The 21,703-nt window shown below is 44.8% G+C and overlaps 1 protein-coding gene across 1 annotated transcript in view; it reads left to right on the plus strand.

Annotated features, from left to right (window-relative positions):
- Positions 1–21,703, plus strand: part of LOC141058039 (putative N-acetylated-alpha-linked acidic dipeptidase) — a 262,752-nt gene that overhangs the window by 66,176 nt on the left and 174,873 nt on the right. Inside the window, exon 6 of the mRNA XM_073554180.1 lies at positions 1,700–1,795. Within this exon, the coding sequence (XP_073410281.1) occupies positions 1,700–1,795 (96 nt within the window). The remainder of the gene's footprint in view (positions 1–1,699; positions 1,796–21,703) is intronic.

Genomic DNA, 21,703 nt, shown 5'->3' on the forward strand with positions numbered 1-21,703 from the left:
GTGCTTCTTGAAGTGTGTTTTGGGTCTTTATCCTGCTGGAAGACCCATGACCTCTGAGGGAGACCCAGCTTTCTCACACTGGGCCCTACATTAAGCTGCAAAATTTGTTGGTAGTCTTCAGACTTCATAATGCCATGCGCACGGTCAAGCAGTCCAGTGCCAGAGGTAGCAAAGCAACCCCAAAACATCAGGGAACCTCCACCATGTTTGACTGTAGGGACCGTGTTCTTTTCTTTGAATGCCTCTTTTTTTCTCCTGTAAACTTTATGTTGATGCCTTTGCCCAAAAAGCTCTACATTTGTCTCATCTGACCAGAGAACATTCTTTCAAAACATTTTAGGCTTTTTCAGGTAAGTTTTGGCAAACTCCAGCCTGGCTTTTTTATGTCTCGGGGTAAGAAGTGGGGTCTTCCTGGGTCTCCTACCATACAGTCCCTTTTCATTCAGACGCCGACGGGTAGTACGGAATGACACTGTTGTACCCTCAGACTGCAGGGCAGCTTGAACTTGTTTGGATGTTAGTCGAGGTTCTTTATCCAACATCCACACAATCTTGCGTTGAAATCTCTTGTCAATTTTTCTTTTCCGTCCACATCTAGGGAGGTTAGCCACAGTGCCATGGGCTTTAAACTTCTTGATGACACTGCGCACGGTAGACACAGGAACATTCAGGTCTTTGGAGATGGACTTGTAGCTTTGAGATTGCTCATGCTTCCTCACAATTTGGTTTCTCAAGTCCTCAGACAGTTCTTTGGTCTTCTTTCTTTTCTCCATGCTCAATGTGGTACACACAAGGACACAGGACAGAGGTTGAGTCAACTTTAATCCATGTCAGCTGGCTGCAAGTGTGATTTAGTTATTGCCAACACCTGTTAGGTGCCACAGGTAAGTTACAGGTGCTGTTAATTACACAAATTAGAGAAGCATCACATGATTTTTCGAACAGTGTCAATACTTTTGTCCACCCTCTTTTTTATGTTTGGTGTGGAATTATATCCAATTTGGCTTTAGGACAATTCTTTTTGTGTTTTTTCATTTAAGGCAAATTAAATGAAGATAATAATACCAAAGAATTTGTGTTTGCAATCATTTTCAGGAAGAAACTGAGTATTATCTGACAGAATTGCAGGGGTGTCAATACTTTTGGCCACAACTGTATATCTCAACTTCAGTAAAATATCTTATACTATCCTTATTTAAAAAATGACCAAGTATGGGATAGACAAGGCTACCGTCAGATGGATTCATAACTGGCTCAGTGATCATACTCAAGAGTGATGATAAATGGTTGCACATGCAATAGGATAAGTGTTTCAAGTGGGGTACTGAAGGTAAACTAATCAAATTTGCAATCAATGCAAAGCTAGGAGGCATAGCTAACACTAGAGAAGACAGAGAAAGGATTCAGAAGGATCTACAAAAGCCTCAACAATGGGCAGTGACTAATAGAATATTACAAAAAACCTTTTGATATTGAGGGTAATCAATGAATGGAACAGGCTGCCACGAGAGGTGGTGAGTTCTCCTTCACTGGAAGCCTTCAAACAAAGGCTGGACAGATATCTGTCTGAGATGGTTTAGTGAATCCTGCATTGAGCAGGGGGTTGGACACGATGACCCTTTAAGTCACTTCCAGCTCTAACATTCTATGATTCTATAATTCTTAATAATTTACTTTGGCTTATATTTATATTTCCTAGCAAAATGTCTGGAATGGAGGTACCAAGTGCATGGAAAGGCAGGATGAACATGACATACAGAGTTGGACCAGGGTTTGCGTCTCCTTATGAAAAAAGGTGAGAAGGTTTTCATAAACACAACTGACCTTGCGAGTTATCGATGAGGGTCACGAACACACATTATAGTAATGTACCGCTAATATCTGTACATACAACTTCTTTGACATGTAACATAGGTAACAGCTTAATTTAGTCTCTTGTTGAATGATATCCGCTGTTTTAAGGAGAACTTTTCACCAGTTTGAGCATGTTAAACTAGTGACATCATGGAATAGCGTCTACAGTAAACAGTTTTTTTTTTTTTTTAAATTCCTCCTTTCCATTACAGAAATATTAGCTTGTAAAGTTTAAATTATAAACTATTAGTCCAAGGGGGCATTACCAGTGATTTTTTTTATTGTGGGCGGGTACTTCTTCCCCTCCATGAAGTTGACCAATCATAAGCAGACAGCAATATACAGGGGAAAAAAAGAACAGACCCCCAGATTAACTGAGAGCAGGTTTCTGAGTGTGAGGCATGTAATGACAGACAGTCTGCTCTGTTCACTGATCTCTCTGCAGAGCTGTGTGCGATTACAAAGTGCCAGGAGCAGAGCAGCTAGGAGTTTGATGCAGACATCTTTCAGCTTTTATTACATACAGTTTTCAGCAGTCAGTGTGGGGGTAGGGGGATCTTTATATTTAATAATACTTTTGCAGCTGCTGCAGAGCTGAGTGTGACAACATCACCAGCTTTCATCTACGGGCACCTCACAGCCAATACTCACATCTACACAACACTTTTCACTGTCACCACTTGCAGTTTTCATAGGCCAGTGAGACACCTGCATTAGGTCACACACTAACACACCTGCTGCCCAGCTTTCCTGAGCACCTGATAAGCACTTTTCATGCACTCTGGCATACATGGAAACACAACTGTAAGAAGGGTGACCAGAGTGGTAGTCCTGACCGAGTTCACCCACAAAACACAGTCCACAGACACCCTGGCTCTTTGTACATAAAACACAGAGATGGACCGAACGGACACAATCCTCAGGCACAACTTGCAGTTAAAAAAGGGAACGAACTTTAATAACAGAGATTAAGTAAATTGCAACACTGGTTTCATTCTCTCTACCTAGCAATGTACATGGCCGTACCCACAACGGCCGCGGTAGCTGAAACAAAGCAGTAATTCATACGTCGGGATCTGGACGCTTCAAGTCCCTTCGGCGGGGCACCCACACAGTCCTGTGCCCATGTTGCTGTCCTAAAGTCCCAGAGCAACAGATTACTTCTCCTGGGGTCTGACAGTGCTCCGACTGTCGCTGGTGTCCTTAGGTCCCAGGGCAGCAGATTCTATCCCCTCCTGGGGTCTGGCAATGCCCCGGCTGAAGTTACAGACCAGCCCAGGGCAAACGTACCCGGGCTACTCACCCGGAGCAGCAGCTTCCTCCCGCCTTTCTGCTGCTGGCGGCAAGCTGATCTAGCGACATGATCACACAATTTTTTCCCTTCCTGAGACTCCCGTGATGAGTGAGGACAAAACGTGTCTGGAGAGGGGAGACATATAAAGAAAATGGTATCCACCATAGATTTCAAATACTAGTGAGATTGTTCCATTCTTGTCTATATTGTCGCATATGGTCCTTTATGATGACAGAGTCTATCTCTTGGCAGTCGCAGATTTAATATTTGCTACATGATTATAAATGTGCTATTGTCTAAGGACTCTTCCTTCGAACCATGCTGCCTGATATATATTTTCTATGGTTTATATGTTGCAGGTGATGGATCATGAGCAGTGATCTTAGATAGAGATATGCCAATTTGAATAACCCAGTCACTGTATTTGTAGAAGCACATAGTGTTTATTGTGAAATTGTATTTTTTATGAACATTGTGTGACGTTTTCATAGGCATTATCTGCAATATAGTAACCATAAGATTGAAATTCAGGCTATTTTTTTTTAAGTTTAGGAGTATTTCATTGCCTATGTGGTCTGCACATTACTTGGTATGCTAAATAGTTTGGTCAGAATAGTGTGACTTTCTATTTACTGACAATTAATGATGCTGATTTTGGCTACACCAGTTAGGATTGGGCATTGAAAGGACCCCTAGCTGTCCTGTATCCTTTGTGCAGTACCCTTATTTAGTCTGTTTGTCTTTGTACGTGCTCCTATATGAGATTAAGGTTTTATCTTAACTAATAAAGCTATATTTTATATTTATTTACCTTTATTCCAATATTCTAATTCCTTCTGGCAATGCCCCGGCTGAAGTTACACACCTGCCCAGGGCAAACGTGCCCGGGCTACTGACCCGGAACAGCAGCTTCCTTCCGCCTTTCTGCTGCTGGCCCAGCCCACCAGATTATCTCTACATTCCCTAACTCTAGCAACAGCAATTAAAGGGGAACTCCCCTCAAAACACAATACAGACATAATGTATTATACTACATAGTAGGATAACATATTGACATATTACAGCACATAGTTAACACATGAAACATGACATATTTTCATAAATTGCACAGAGGCCACACGGAAAGGAGAGAAGGTGTATAGAGGTCCTCCGTCACCTCCTTATACAACCAAGCTATTCTCACCCACTTCAAGGTTTGGGAATACATTTAGAGTGGCAAGGAACAAGCATATTACATTTTATATTTAACCCCTTTCTGACAGTGGACGTAATATCCCGTCCATGTGCCCTGGGACTTACTGCCCATGGATGGGATAGTACGTCATTAGCGATCGGCCGGGTGTCAGTTGATTCTCACAGCTGACTTCTGGCACTTTAATCCCCGTAACACTGTGATAAAACATGATGACAACATACGGGTCTCCAGAGCTGAGAGACTTCCTGTCATGTGCAGTGATGATCAGGAAGTCTCTCAGGTCAGTGTAAAATACATGCAACGCTGACTGCTTCTATAGCATGAAGATCTGCATGCTATAGAAGCAATCAGCCTGCACAAAATGAGTGTCCCATAGTGGGACAAAGTGTAAAAGTTAGAATTCAATAAAAAAATGTTTTTTTAAATAATTGTAAAAATATTTTAAAAAATAATAAAAAAGCAATATTTATTCTATCAATAAATAAATATTTGAATAAAAAAATCTAAACAATAAAAGTACACATATTTAGTACTGCTGTGTCCGTAACGACCCGACCTATAAAACTGTCCCATTAATTAACCCCTTTAGTGAACACCATAAAAAAAAGAGGCAAAAAAATAATGCTTTCTCATCATACCGACGAACAAAAACTGGAATAACACGCACTCAAAAAGATGGATATAAATAAGCGTAGTACCGCTGGAAATATCATCTTGTCCTGCAAAAAACAAGCCCCAATACAGCATCATCAGCGAAAAAATAAAAAAGTTATAGCTCTCAGAATAAAGCGATGCAAAAATAATTATTTTTTTATGTAAAATAGTTTTTATTGTATAAAAGTGCCAAAACATAAAAAATTATAAATGAGGCATCACTGTAATCGTACTGACCCAAAGAATAAAACTACCTTATCAATTTTACCACATGCGAAACAGTGTAAGCGCCTCCCCAAAAGAAATTACCATGTATACTCGAGTATAAGCCGACCCGAGTATAAACCGAATCACCTAATTTTGCCGCAAAAAACTGGGAAACCGTATTGACTCGAGTATAAGCCTAGGGGGGAAAATGCAGCACCTACTGGTAAATTTCAAAAATAAAAATAGATACCAATAAAAGTAAAATGAATTGAGACATCAGTAGGTTAAATGTTTTTGAATATCCATATTGAATCAGGAGCCCCATATAATGCTCCATACAGTTCATGATGGCCGTATAAGATGCTCCATACAAAATACATCCCATATAATGCTGCACAAAGGTTAATAATGGCCCCATAAGATGCTCCAAAGAATAATATGCACCGTATGCTGCTCCATAAAGGTTATGGCCCCATAAGATGCTCTATAGAATAATATGCCCCATATGCTGCTCCATAAAGGTTATGGCCCCATAAGATGCTCCATAGATTATGCCCCATATGTTGCTCCATAAAGGTTATGGCCCCATAAGATGCTCCATAGATTATGCCCCATATGCTTCCCCATAAGATACTGCATAGATTATGCCCCATATGCTGCCCCATATGATGCTCCAATGATTATGCCCCATATGCTGCCCAATAAGATGCTCCATAGATTATGCCCCATATGCTGCCCCATAAGATGCTCCATAGATTATGCCCCATATGCTGCCCCATAAGATACTCCATAGATTATGCCCCATATACTGCCCCATAAGATGCTCCATAGATTATGCCCCATATGCTGCCCCATAAGATGCTCCATAGATTATACCCCATATGCTGCTCCATAAAGGTTATTGCCACATATGCTGCTGCTGCGAATAAAAAAAAATGTCATACTCACCTCTCGTCGCTGGGGGCCAGGTGCCGATGTCCTGAGCAGGCGGGGACACCGGCGCACTATGGGGGCCAGGTGCTTGTGTCGCCGCTGGCTCAGGGCCCTGGCACCTGTGATATTCACCTGTCCACTTTCCACCGCCCCGCACCGCTCTGTCTACCGGGTCCTCTGTCACTGACTGTTCAGGCAGAGGGCACGCACTAACCACATCATTGTTCCCTCCGACCTGAACGTCACAGCCAGAGGATGCGGAGGACAGAGCGGTGCACAGCGGTGGAACGGGGACAGGTGAATATAGCTCCCCCCATCCTTCCCGTCATACTTACCCCCTCCTGGCGCGTCTCTGCAGCCCCTGCTTCTCCCACGGTCTCTGGCACCGCAGCTCTTCCAGTGTTCAGCAGTCACATGGTACCGCTCATTAAAGTCATGAATATGCGCACATTCATGACTTCAATGAGCGGTACCACGTGACCGCTGAACACAGGCGCCGGAGACCATGGGAGAAGCAGGGGCTGCAGAGACCGCACCAGAAGAGGGTAAGTATGATCTGACACCCACGTTCCCTTCCCTCTCCCCCGCTGACCCCCTGGCATATATAATTCGAGTATAAGCCGAGAGGAGCACTTTCAGCCTAAAAAATGGGCTGAAAATCTCAGCTTATACTTGAGTATATATGGTAATGGATTGCTGGTTTTTGCTCATTCTGTCTCCTAAAAATCGGAGTAGAAGGCGATCAAAAAATGTCATGTGCCCGAAAATTATACCAATAATAACATCAGCTCATCCTGAAAAAAACAAGACCTCACATGACCCTGTGGGCCAAAATATGGAAAAATTATAGGTCTCAAAATGTGGTGATGCAAAAACTATTAATTGCAATAAAAAGCATCTTTTAGCATTTAGCATGTGACAGCTGCCAAACATAAAAACCCGCTATAATGCCTCTTTCACACGTGCTGATATTTCCGGTACCAGAGATGTCAGTGTCCGTGTGTGTAATACTTGCGGCACATGTGTGGCATGTGTGTGCCACATCAGTACCACATGGACGGGTGCCAGGGAAGAAGCGTTGCAGTAAGCACTGTTCCCCGGCGCCGGGTGCTGAACACGGCTCTCATCATTCTCCCCTGGTCTGCTGGCCATCGGCGCGAGCAGGGGAGAATGATAAAAGTTACATTCAACCCCTTAACAACTGCCAATATGCCTTTTAATGGCGGCAGTTAAGGGTACTTAAACCACAGCATCACTTTTTAATGGCGTTGAGGTTTAAGGTTATAGCGCCCCCAGCATCGGAATTTCTCTGGGGTCTCGGTTGTTGGGGGTATCCGAGACATGAGAGAACATGATTCGGGTCAGTTTTTGCAGTAACAGTATAACAGCGACCGCAAAAAAAAGTCTGATTTTCCATTTAATTTCTCTCCCCTCTGATATGATCGCACATCAGAGGACAGAGAAATAAGGTCCCCGATCCCCTGATCACCCCCCCGGTACCTCCGTTGTCCCTACAGGCCCCCCTGAAGTCCCCCGGGCCACAGGCTTCTTCTTCCGGAAGAAAATGGTGGGCGCATGAGCAGTGCGCCCGCCGAGATCTGCCAGCCGGCACCCAGAAACAATAGGAGCTTTTTTCCTACTGGTTCATTTTAATCACTGTGATAGACCTTATCACACTGATCAAAATAAAAAAATATAGTACATCAAACCCTCTTTATCACCCCCGGGAAAAATAATAAAATAAAAAAAATGCATTTATTTCCATTTTCCAATTAGGGTTAGAGTTGGGCTAAAGTAAGTTGGGCTAAAGTTAGAGTTAGGATTGGGGCTAAAGTTAGGGTTAGGGTTGGGGCTAAAGTTAGTGTTAGGGTTGTGGCTAAAGTTAGGGTTGGGGCTAAAGTTAGGGTTATAGTTGAGGCTAAAGTTAGGTTTAGAGTTGGGGTTAGGGTTGGGATTAGGGTTAGGGTTGGGATTAGGGTTATGGTTAGGGCTGGAATTAGGGTTAGGTGTGTGTTGGGGTTAGTGTTGGAGTTAGAATTGGCAGGTTTCCATTGTTTAGGCACATCAGGGGCTCTCCAAATGCAGCATGGCCCCCGATCTCAATTCCAGCCAATTTTGCATTGAAAAGTCAAACGGCGCTCCTTCCCTTCCGAGCTCTGCCATGCGCCCAAACAGTGGTTTACATGCATAAATAGGGTATCCGCGTACTCAGGGCAAATTGTACAACAGCTTTTGAGGTCCAAGTTATCCTGTTACCCTTGGTAAAATAAAAACAAATTAGATCTAAAGAAAATTTTTTGTGAAAAAGTTAAATGTTAATTTTTTTTAAACATTCCAAAAATTCCTGTGAAGCACCTGAAGGGTTAATAATCTTCTTGAATGTGGTTTTGAGCACCTTCAGGGGTGCAATTTTTAGAATGGTGTCACTTTTGAGTACTTTTTATCATACAGACAGACCCCTCAAAGTGACTTCAAATGTGATGTGGTCCCAAAAAAAATGGTGTTGTAAAAATGAGAAATTGCTGGTCAACTTTTAACCCTTATAACATCCTAACAAAAAAAAAAATTGGTTCCAAAATTGTGCTGAGGTAAAGTAAACAAGGGGGAAATATTAATTAATAAGTATTTTGTGTGACATTTTGTTAGGGTGGGCGGAACGCACTAAATAAAATATAATAATGAAGTGCATTCGCAAACCAGGGTCCACCGTGCAGAGGTGTAAAACTACAGCTAATGTGAGCAATAGCGGCGCTGCACTGCCAGCGTTCACAAAAAGCACACTGGGTTAACTGCACACTGTGTGAACAGAACGCTAAGGTACTGCGCTCTGTTGCTCCACAGAGCAGTACAATGCTACAGAGCATCAAGGCTAGCACACTGCGTTAAACGTAACTCATTGTGAACTGAACATATAGAATCAGCCCTGTTACTCCAAAGAGCGATAAGGAAGAAATGTGTCAGAGCACGTGGATAAACTCTGACACATGCCAACAGATGTGTGCCACAGCGTGTGGCTAGACTCTGCCCTGTACTAACTGAAGCGTGCACCAGCACTTGGCCTGACTGTGCCCTGTGTGATAACTGTTGCACCAGATTGTGCCCTGAGTACAGGATAACCTGCCTCACTAGGAATAGCTAACTCATACACTCACTGACACACTCACAGACCTCACAGACACAGACCATTAGAGGCAGAGCTGAAGCCTCAATCACACACAATGCATACTTATTGTATGATCCTAACACCCCACTGGGCGGCCCAGAGAACCTTTAATACGTTCCAGTCAGTTAGGACCTTGCTCGTGAGCCAATCCAGATCCGCCGCAGGACCTGAGCAGCTGACGACCAACTACGAATGAGAGGTCGCCACCTCACAAGCATGCTGAGTAGAGTGAATCCTGGACTTAGCCTAAGTAACGACTGCTCGCCGTTGTCTATGGCCAGTTACTATAGCTAAACCTGGAGAGGCAGCAGTAACACAGCGCACAGCACGAGTGTGGGCAAGACGCCTAGACCGACATCTTTGCTGAGCAGCATTCACTGCAGTCGAGACTGAATTGGAGACTGCAAGAGAACACAAGGCTTGGGATCCATCCTGTGCAGGGGGAGAATCCTGGCGCCTTACATTAGCGCCCCCCTCCCCGCGAGCCTCGCCACACTCGAAGACCACAATAAGCTGGGGGTACAAATGTGCTCAACCGGCTCCCAGGTCCTATCCTCTGGACCATGACCCTTCCAGTCCACTAATTAAAATTTTTTGCCCGTACCACCTTGGAACCAACAATCGCGTTCACCTCAAAGTCGTCCGAGGACGTACCCGATGTCTCGGCAGATGACTCAGAAAACCGGGACATGTGAACGGGTTTCAAGAGGGATACGTGAAAGGTGTTGGTGATATTCAGGCGTGGCGGAAGGGACAGGCAATACACCACAGGATTTACCTGCTCCGGGACCCAGATAACTGGCAGCAAGCTTAGTGGACTCTACGCGCAGCTTGATATTATGAGCAGAGAGCCACACCAAGTCGCTGGGAGCAAAGACAGGGGTGGGAAGTTGACGTGCATCAGCAGAAACCCTCATTTTCTCCTTAGAGTCCTTGATGGCACCCTGTGTGTGGTCACAGATGTCACGAGCCTCCACAGCCCAGTCTACCACCCTAGAGCCAGAAGACGAGACGCGCATGGGGACAGGAACATACGGATGCTGACCGTAATTAAGGAGGAATGGAGTCTGCCCTGTAGAATCGGCGACCACGTTGTTAAGAGCAAACTCTGCCCAAGGCAACAAAGATGCCTAGTTATCATGCCTGGCAGAGACGAAGTGTCGTAGGTATGTGACCAGAGTCTGATTGGCCCTCTCCACCAACCCATTTGTCTCGGGATGGTATGCTGAAGAGAGATTAAGCTCAATACTGAGCAGACAACAGAGCTCTCTCCATAACCGAGAAGTGAACTGAGGACCTCGTTCACTGATTATCTTGTCCAGCATGCCGTGAAGATGGAAGACGTGCTTCACAAAGAGCGCAGCCAAAGTGCCTGCCGACGGTACACACGGAAGAGAAACTAAGTGTACCATCTTGGAGAAATGGTTGGTGACTACCCAGATGAATGTATTGTCACGGGACTTGGGCAAACCCACAACAAAGTCGATCCCGACCATTTCCCAGGGCCTTTCTGCCACTGGCAGAGGATGTAACAAGCCCGTGGGCCTCTGCCGGGATGGCCGATTCTTGGAGCAGGAAACGCATGCCTGGACATAGTCCCTAACGTCGCGGGCCATTCGCGGCCACCAATATGACCTCGTCAGACACTCAGACGTCCTTCTGATTCCGAAATGTCCACCCACCCTAGACGAGTGAGCCCAAGAGTGAACCTCTGGCTGGAGATTTGGAGGTACTAGAGTCTTGCCCGGAGGCACCGACTTAAGCGAAACCAGGGCTACCGTTCGCAGACTCTCCGACAGGATGATAAGCCGAGGCTCGTCCCCCTCCTCAGATGACACAACAGAATAGGACAGAGCATCAGCGTGGAGATTCTTCTCCCCTGAGAGAAAATGGAGAGTGAAATTAAATCAGGAGAAGAATAAGGACCACCTGGCCTGGCGAGAATTCAACCGCTGGGCAGTCTGCAGGTACAGCAGATTTTTGTGGTCAGTGAAGACTTGGAGGGGGGAAACGTGCCCCTTCTTGGAGGTGTCTCCACTCTGAGAAAGCCAGTTTCATGGCAAGTAAATCCCTGTCCCCGATGGAATAGTTTCTCTCTGTCGGTGTGAAGGTCTTTGAAAAGAAAAAAACATGGACGTTTATGACCTTGAGCATACTTCTGGCACAGGACTGCTCCAGTACCGACGGTGTAATATGGGAGCCCTAGCAAAATGAGACTTTACGGAGATAAAGGCCTTGGAGACCTCCTCCGACCACAACTTGGAATTAGCTCCTTTTTTGATGAGGGCTACCAGAGGAGCTACCAGAGTAGAGAAGTACGGAATGAACTGGCGATAGTAATTAATGAATCCCATGAATTGCTGCACCGCTTTCATAGAATGGGGCTCTTGCCAGTTCATTACAGACTCCAGTTTGGCAGGATCCATGGCCAAGCCCTTGGGCAAGATGATATAGCCAAGGAAAGGCAAAGACTCCTGCTCAAACACACACTTCTCTAACTTAGCGAACAGGGAATTGGCGTGTAGGAGCTCAAAGACTTTACAGACATCCTTTCGATGGGAGTCCGATATCTGGGGAGTAAATAAGTATGTCATCCAGATACAAGACTACCGAGGTGGAAAACATCTCCTGAAAGATGTCGTTAACAAAGTCTTGGAAGATGGCAGGAGCGTTACACAGGCCGAGCGGCATCACCAAATAATCGTAGTAGTCGTCCTGTGTGTTATAGGCAGTCTTCCTTTCATCTCCCTTACGAATTCATATCAAATTATACGCGCCACGCAGATCTAATTTCGTAAATACCCTCGCTCCTCGTAGCCTATCAAAGAGCTCCGAGATGAGAGGTAGAGGGTATTTATTCTTGATAGTTAGGACATTCAGACCCCTGTAATCTATGCATGGACGTAGTTCTCCGTTCTTCTGAACAAAGAAGAACCCAGCTCCAGCGGGAGATACTGACTTCCTGATAAACCCTCTCGCCAGATTCTCTTTAATATATTGGGACATAGCCTCGGTCTTCGGGAGAGAGAGGATAAACACATCCCTGGGGAGGCTCAGCACCTGGCAAGAGATCTATAGGACAGTCATAGGATGAGGTGCAAGAGTCTCTGCTGCCTTTTTGGAGAACACATCCGCATACTGCCAATAATGCTTAGGGAGAGGAGTTAAGGGCCCATTACACATAGCGATATCGCTAGCAATATCGCTGTAACGTCACTGGTTTTGTGACGCAGCAGCGATATTGCTAGCGATATCGCTACATGTGATACTTACCTCCGACCGGCTCCCCTGCTGTCTTTCGCTGATCGCACGAGAATGTCCTGGACCATTTCTTGTCGGGCGCTTCCTGCTGGGCTTCCTGTGGCGCCGACGAGCGATGCGTGGACGTGGGCGTAGGATGTCAGGATCACCGCGTCTGACAGGTAAGTAGCGACCCCCAACCGCTGCTATGTCGCTGGTGAGATCTGCTTGTGTGGCAGCTCATTAGCGACCACTTAGCGATGCACCAGCGATCCATATCGTTGTCGGGATCGCGATTGCATCGCTTAGTGTAACGGTACCCTTAGATCTGTGGTGATTTCAGATGTGGCAACCTGAACCTGAGCCCTCAAACATTTTCCCTTACATGACCCACTCCAAGCTATTATGCTCCCAGTAGCTCAATCAATATGAGGGGAGTGATAACGCAACCAGGGTATCCCTAATAATACCTCCTCAATACCCTCGGGAAGGACCAGCAATGAAATTGTCTCATGATGTTCTGGAGACATGACCAGAGATATTGGAATGGTCTGATGTGTAATTTGTGAGGGCAATGTGGACCCATTTACCACCCGGACGGTAACTGGCTTGGAGAGCATCACCAGGGGTATTGTGTGCCGTTGGGTAAAGGCAGAGAACTTAAAATTGCCCTCAACCCTGGAGTCCACACAAACCTCCGCCGAAAAGGTGGTCGAGTCAAAAGAAAGTGTCACCCTGAAGGTCAACTTGGAGGAAAACGCCGCCGTGTCTAGTGAGCCTCCTCCTACAGCCACTAGACACGGTCGTTTTTCCTGCTGTTGGGGACACTTGTTGGCATAATGACAAGGCTGCCTACAAACATGGCAGATCGGGGATGTACCAGCGGACTGAGACTTAGGTCCTGCTCGAGAAACCTCCATGTTCTCCTGAGATTCAGAAACTTGGGCTGGAGATTCCAGAGGCTTGGCAAAATTTAGAGCCAGCCGAAACCTCTGCCGACATTGGGCTCGCTCCAACCCTCTGTCATGATCCATGCTGGATCAGGACTGATAAAAAGCACAGGTAACCTTTTTTTTTTCTTAAGCTGTGCTTAAGTTTGGTTTTTGCCCCCCTGTGGCCATTAGGATTATTGCACTGTGGTGTCGTTTGTTCTAAGTTTGCTCCCGGTGGTGGTGAGCGTCATTGCACTCTGGTTTCTTTAGTTAAGTGCTCACGATTATAATGCAGGTGTGATTTCTCTGGCTCTGCTATAAAAGAGTCACAGGTGTTGCAATCAGTGTTGGTGATAGTGTTCATTTCAACCATCCTTGGTGGAGGAAGGAGCTGGAGAACGTTCCTTGCAGCACTGTCTTAGCCCTGGTGTGGAAGGAGTCATAGGGGATTTCCTTGTAGCTCTGACAGAGCTTGGTGGCAACGATTCAGGAGGAGAGCTGCATTCTGGTGGTGGACTCTGTTGCCAGGAGCAAGTGCAACAGAGTAAAGCTAAGTGGTGTTTCCCTGTTTGTGCTCTTCCTAGTATGTATTAGTACAGCGGTGGGGCCAGTGCCTGCGCCACCCAGCTCCCTAGCAAGGGATAGGTGTAGGGTGTGCTAGGGCGACAGGTTCCTGTTCGGCGCCCGGTGCGGAACCGGCATAGGTAGCGTTAGGGACACTGACTCAGGGGAGTGCAGGAGGTCTCCACATCCCCTTTCCCTATCGCAGGGCCCACCGTTGTAACTGTTTCCCCTTTCCCCGTGTCTTGTCGTTTTAGTTACCGGCCGGCTGGCCGTGTCACACAGGACATTATCACGTGCCGCGTCTTGTAGTTTCAATTACCGGCCTGCGGGTCGCATCACACAGGACAGGTCATCGTGACACCCTCGCTCTGAATGCCAAAGGTCGATGCGAGTGGAGACCGATATCAATTCCTCCAGTGTGGCCGGAATCTCCCTAGTGGCCAGGGCATCCTTTAGATGATCAGCCAGTCCCCTTCAAAAGGCAGGGATGAGGACTTTATCCGGCCACTCCAGCTCTGAAGCTAGAGTCGGAAACAGATGGTAAAATTGCTGACCATGGAGGAGACCTGAGTTAAAGCCAAAAGTTGGAACGCTGTATTGTGGGTGATGCAAGGTCCTAAAAAGCACACCGGAAAGCACTAAATAAAATATAATAATGAAGTGCGTTCGCAACCTAGGGTCCAATGTGTAGAGGTGTAAAACTGCAGCTAATGTGAACAATGGTGGCGCTGCACTGCCAGTATTCACAAAAAGCACACTGGGTTAACTGCACACAGTGTGAACAGAATGCTAAAGTACTGGGTTCTGTTGCTCCACAGAGGGGTACAATGCTACAGAGCACCTAAGGTTAGTACACTGCGTTAAACGTCACGCAGTGTGAACTGAACATAAAGAATCAGCCCTGTTACTCCACAGAGAGATAAGGAGGAAATGTGTCAGAGCACGTGGGTAAACTCTGCTCTATGTACAGCACGTGCTAACAGGTGTGTGCCACAGCGTGTGGCTAGACTCTGCCCTGTACTAACTGAAGCGTGCACCAGCACGTGGCGTGACTGTGCCCTGTGTGATAGCTGATGTGGCCACGGCACACAGCCAGACTGTGCCCTGAGTAGAGGATAACCTTCCTCACCAGGAACAGCTAACGCATACACTGACACAGACACGGGCCATTAAAGGCAGAGCCGAAGCCCCAAGCACAAACAAAGCAAATAAGTATGATCCTAGCACCCCGCCGGGTGGCCCAGAGAACATTTTATACATTCCAGTCAGTTAGAACCTTGCTCGTGAGCCAATCCGGATCCGCCGCAGGACCTGAGCAGCTGACGAACGAACACGAATGAGAGGTCGCCACCTCAAGAACAAGCTGAGTAGAGTGAATCCTGGACTTAGCCTGAGGAACGACTGCTTGCCGTTGTCTATGGCCAGTTACTGTAGCTGAACTTGGAGAGGCAGCAGTAACACAGCACACAGCACGAGTCTGGGCAAGATGCTGAGACTGACATCTCTGCTGAGCAGCATTCACTGTGGTCGAGACTGAATGAGGGACCGCAGGAGAAGGTAAAGCTTGGGATCCATCCTGTGCAGAGGAAGAATCCCGGCACCTAACACACGTCTCTGTGATTTAAGGGCATGAAAATTCTCAAGCTGAGAGATGCGGCAATGAAATGCAGGTGTCCGCTCTATATGAGAGCCAGCACCCTGCAGCAATGTTCATGATTGATGGCAGGCGTTAAACCCCTCTGATGCTGCAGTCATTAGTGACAACGACATCGCGGGGCATCGCAGAGGGAGGGAGCTCCTTCTGTGCTCCAGTCGGCAACGCGATTGCATGGTCTTCTTGCTCAGAGCAGGAGCTGATGCATCCTCCTTGCATCTGAGACACTGATCTAATGCTCTTCAATGCAGAAGAATTGCACAGTATTAGATCAGTGATCTGTCCGTGTAAAGTCGTTGTGCCATCCTGGGACAATGGAGAAAAAGTTACAAAAATAGTTAAGAATTGTAAAAATATAAAAATTAAAGATGTAAAGAAAAAGCCGGTCAGCACTGCCAATACTACTGCAGATGTGAGGCTGTCATGACCATACTGCTCATGGAGGCTGAACCCCGAGATCACGAGGGGGCTGGTGCAGAAAACACAATGTATGAATCCAATGAGAGAAAAGAATAGCATAGCACTCACTGATCCAGGTGAAAAAGTCCACAAAGTCTGATGACTGCCGTTTCGTGCTTACTAGCACTTCGACGGGTCAGTCACTGTCGAAGTGCTAGTAAGCACGAAACGGCCGTCGTCAGACATTGCTCACTCCTCCCCCCAGCCTCCCGGCTATGAAGTTTTAACGTGGATTGCTAAGCAAAGTGGACTTTTTCATCTGGATCGGTGAGTGCTATGCTATTCTTTTCTCTCATTGGATAAAAATTAAAGAAATCACAACATAAAGAACAGAAAAAAAGGAAAAAAATTAATCCAATAAATACATTTATGTGATAGCAATACTTTATCATCATACTGCCAAACAAAAAGTGCAATAAAACGCGATCAAAAAGACAGATGTAGCCCAATTCAGATCCGTCTCCAAACTGAGTGTCTTGAGGTTTATAAGTATTTTGATTGGCAAAGAAGTATTTTCCACTTTATGGCTTTTGAATGAACCGGACTTTACCTCCCCAAGGTCTTAGGGTCACTTATATGTGTACCCGGACGCGACAGGTCTATATATATTTATTAAGCGATTACTTGCAGTGATCTGTAGTCTCAAGTATTGTAAAACTATATACTTTGTGTACTGTCTTTTTGTTTTTTAACAAGTGTTGGCGTTTATAATAAGCAACTTTCTCAGCTTCTGTATTAAACTGTATGTGTTTTGCTAGGAGTAACTTAGGATTCATTGAGGTATATTATTGTATTGCGTTTTTATTTACAGGTGTTGGTGTTTGTAATAAGCAACTTAAACCTTGTGCAGATTTACTGTATGATATGCACACAATCCTTTACTGGATACTTTATTAAGCTTTACGTGTTCAACTGTATATAACCTATGATAGTGTATATATGTATGCCTGTCTTTCCCCTATCTTTATAGGGCTTTTTTTTTTTTTTTACTTCTTTCCCCATCCCTTCTTTCCCTTGTTCCATTGCCCTTTCCTCCTTATCACCTTACTTTCCTACCTCTTTTCCCTACCCTTTACCCATACCTTTTAAAAATTTAAAATACCAATAAATATCATTTGAAAAAAAAAAAGACAGATGTAAATAAAAATGGTACCGCTGAAAACGTCATCTTGTACCACAAAAAAAAAGCTGCCATACAGCTCCATCAGCAGAAAAATAAAACAGTTATAGCTCTCAGAATAAAGCAATGTAAAAATAATTATTTTTTCTATAAAATAGTTTTTATTTTGTAAAAGCACCAAAACATAAAAGAAAAAAAGATATAAATGAGGTATCGCTGTAATTGTACTGACCCAAAATATAAAAATGGCTTACCAATTTTACCACACGTGGAACAGCATAAAAAGAAAACCCAAAAAACAATTCCTAAATTGCTGTTTATTGTGTATTCTGCCTCAAAAAAATTGGAATAGAAAGCGATCAAAAAGCGTCATGTGCCCGAAAATGGTACCAATAAAAACGTCAACTCATCTGTCAAAAAATAAACCCTCACATGACTGTCAGCCGAAATATAGAAAAATTATAGCTTTCAAAATATGGCGATGCAAAAGTTTTAAAAGCATCAGTTAGTGTGTGACAGCAGTTAAGCATAAAAACCCGATATAAATCTGGTATCGCTGTGATCACACCGACCTGAAGAATAAAGTCACCCAATCACTTATAATGCAAAAAAATAATTAAAATCAATTATTCGCCTGCTGTTAATTTTTTCATTCTTGCTTCCCAAAGATCGCAGTAAGGCTCGGTGCCCATTTATCCTACACTCTGCGCTGAGAGCTTACGCCAGGGTTTCCGTGTAAATCTCTGAAATACGTGATTCAGACGGAATCCCCGGTGGAAGATTCCCTATGATGAGGCAGATGGAGGCACTGTGAACACTGTCTGGCCTGTGACACGGTGGTGTCCGTCTTTTTAGGGGTTCATAAAAGTGCAGTCTGCCACAGTTTTGTGCACGTTTGAAAAGCAGAACACCACTGAACAGAGGTCAAAGTAAGTCTGCTGCCTTATTATAGTGAATTGATCCCTCAAGGGTTTCATCTGAATCACATCACTAGGAGATTTAGATGTAAACCCTGATGTAAGTGCTCAGTGTAGAGAGCAGGATAAATGTTATTCAAAATGTTGTGTAAAATGTTCCCAAGAAAAGTGGCGCACCCCGGTACCGGGCCGGTTCTGTTACTTCAGGGGATGTCACGGCAACGGTGACCCAGTCTGTGGCCCTGGGCGAGCAATCAAATGATCAAGGGAATAGTTATTATTGGGGGTTAATTCATGACGCGACCTGTGGAATTCGGCCATAAAGGGGTTAGCAAACGCTGCTTGAAAGACCTGTGATGCAGACGAGTTGTTACAGCTCTCCACAGGCAGAGCTATGCCCCAGGACAGTTGTATGTTTTATTTAAAATGGATGGTGGTGACAGTTGTAATGCAGAGTAGATGACGCAGTAATGAAGTTGAGGACACAGCAGGGTTGCAATTTCCTTTTACCTTTACTTGATAGTCCAGGGTGCAGACCAGGGGATCACAGATAGTGAGGGAGATCTGGGTAGCCTGGAAGCAGTTCAAGATCCACTGAGCCAGATGGATATGGAGGTCTTCCTTTTGCGCTTTCCTCTGAGGTCCTTGCTGCCTAAAGCTGTGCATGGGCCTCTATTCCTGCTTTTCTTTAAGCACTTGCCCGTATGGCAGGCAGCTTGAGCCTTTTTACAGGTGTCGCTCATTCGTGGTGGCTCCGGGCTCTCTTATGCTGCTGTGCCGCTGAGTGTTTTAAGGGGCCAGGAGGCCTGCAGTCCCCTGCCCGCTGGATTTAACTGTCGGGCTCTCTTTACTCGCACAGCCACGGACTCTGGCGTCCAGTTTCAAGCGCTCAGCTCTGGGGTGAGCTTACTCTCAGCTCCACTCCCCAAAATCCCTAAATTTCTCCTTTCCTCCTCGACTCTCCTCAGACTCTGTCAGCCCTCAATCCCTCTCTCACTTCCCTCCGACTTTCCAGAACAATCTCATTACTTCAGAACTAACTCCTCCCACCAACTGTCACTCCCTTAAGCTCCACCCCTTTTGGTCTGGAGTTAGAACAAGTGTTGGATGATGGTTCTATTTGGTCAGAGGACCTCTCATTGCTTCTAGGCATGACATTACCCCCTGTGAGGGAGGCAATGCCACTGTGGCCACCGGACTCCTGGGGTGCCACAAAAGCTTCAAATCAATCCACAAAAAAGCAAGTCTCCACACACGTCCATCATCTGTTAAAGGAAATATAGGGGGCTTCCAAGTTACTGAAAGCACAAAGGCTCTGGAAAAGCATTGTGGCTCCTCGTCCCCAAAAAGAATTTCAGCAAATTCTGTGCTCCCAAATCCAGATGGCCCCCTCCCGTCTGAGTCCCACAGTGTGCCTAAACCACATTTAGCGTCCACATGTTTGGCCTTTCTTTAATGATTACGTTAATATGCACAAGCTGTCACAATGTGAATATTAACGTAATCATTAATATGTTGCTGATTGGTTGCTTTTCTCTATTTTCCCGTTCATTTTGCTAATGATATCCTATGACTAAGGGCGCTTTTAATGCACCAGAAATGCGTCATGTATTCTCTATGTTTTTAACCATGGCTTGATATGCCGAAATAAAGATTTTTTAATTTTATTAACAGTGTTGGTGTGCCGGATCCATTCCTCTCCAGTTTTCCTACAAGGCTGTGCTCACCAGCAGTACTGGCACCTACCTGTGTTTCAGATTGGACTCAGCCCCATTTGGTTGCAATTGGATTACGTTGACAACTCCCAAACCCCTCTCTCCTGTATTCTAGCAATATTTGAGCTCCAAGAGGCATGGAGCGCAACACCCATCCCAAGTCTCGCCATATGGCTAAACAGTACTGTACAAATATATACAAGGTATTTCCAGATTCAGCAGAAATTGTGGAACACATTTTGGTCCTATTTAAACACATTTCCCAGTGTGAAAATGTAAAATCTTGGGCTAAAACAATGTTTTGGTGGTAAAAATGTAATTATTTTTTCTCCACTGCCCAATGGTATAAAGTTTTGGGACACCTGTTGTGGCAATATGATCACTGCACCCCTAAATAAATTCAATGAGAGGTGTAGTTTGTAAAATGGAGTCATTTATTGAGGGTTCTGCTGTTCTGACACCTCATGGCACCCTCAAACCAGTCCAGCAAAATGTGTTAACTTCTATATGGTGCATCTTCCCTTTGAGGTTTGCACTGTGCCTCAGAAGTAGTTTCCAAGCACATATGAGGTAATTGTGTGTGTACTCAAAAGAAACTGCAAACAATCTTTGGGGTCCATTTTCTCCTGTCACCCTTGTGAAGATAAAAAAAATTGGGGCTGAAAACTTTTATGGAAAAAATTGTATTTTTTATTTTAGTGGCTCAAAGTTATAAAACTTCTATGAAGCACCTGGGGGTTCAAGGTGCTCACCACACATCTAGATAAGTTCCCTGTTCGGTCTAATTTCCAAAATGGTGTCACTTATGGGGGGTTTCCACTCTCTAGGCACATCAAGGGCTATCCAAACATGACATGGCATCCATTAATGATTCCAGCAAATTTTGCGTTCAAAAAGATATATGAAGCTCCTTCCCTTCCGAGACCTCCTGGATGGCTAAACAGTAGTTTTCCACCATATATGGGTTATCACCATGCTCAGGAGAAATTGCACAACATATTTAGAGGTTCATTTTCTTCTGTTTCTCTTGTAAAAGTAAAAAAATATAGGTCTTAAAGTAAATTTTTTGCGAAAAAAGTTAAACGTTCATTTTGTCTTTCCATTTTCCATTTATTCCTGTGAAGCGCCTGTAAGGTTAATAAACTTCTTGAATGTGGTTTTGAGCAACTTGAGAGGTAAAGTTTTTAGGATGGTGTCATTATTGGGAATTCTCTGTCATATAGGCCCCTCAAAGTCACTTCAAATGTGATATGGTCCCTAAAAAAAATGGTTTAGTACATTTTGTTGTAAATCTGAGAAATGGCTGGTCAACGTTTAACGCTTCTAACTTACGCTGAATTGTGAATAAACCCACATTAAAAACTAATGAAGTCTATATAAGAAAAGTAATGGGGCCACCCACCTAGAGCTTATACAATTTTGTTATTTATTGACTGATGGCAAACACCTGGCCACAGCAATCTGAGTACATTACATTAGAAAGAATAGCGGAAAACAGCAACATAACTGCTTTTGCAAATCCTTCTTTGCACTGGATTCATACTTAGCATTTAGGTAGATCTTTACTGCCACTTATTGCAGATTTTTGTCAAGAAGGTTTTATCAGCCTGAACACAACTGTGCTGTTGTATATATCACAATGGGTAAAAATTGATTCACGCAAGAATATAGCTGTTTAATCAGAGTAGGTCACTTGCACGAAATATAATTATATATATATATATACACACACAAACATTCAGAATGCAAGTGGGCATTGGTGTAAATGTAAGAGATAGGGGGTCTCATAGGAATGTGCTTTG

This window comes from Dendrobates tinctorius, unplaced genomic scaffold (assembly GCF_039654945.1).
Source record: "Dendrobates tinctorius isolate UK_male_01 unplaced genomic scaffold, ASM3965494v1 ptg000208l, whole genome shotgun sequence".
NCBI lineage: Eukaryota > Metazoa > Chordata > Amphibia > Anura > Dendrobatidae > Dendrobates > Dendrobates tinctorius.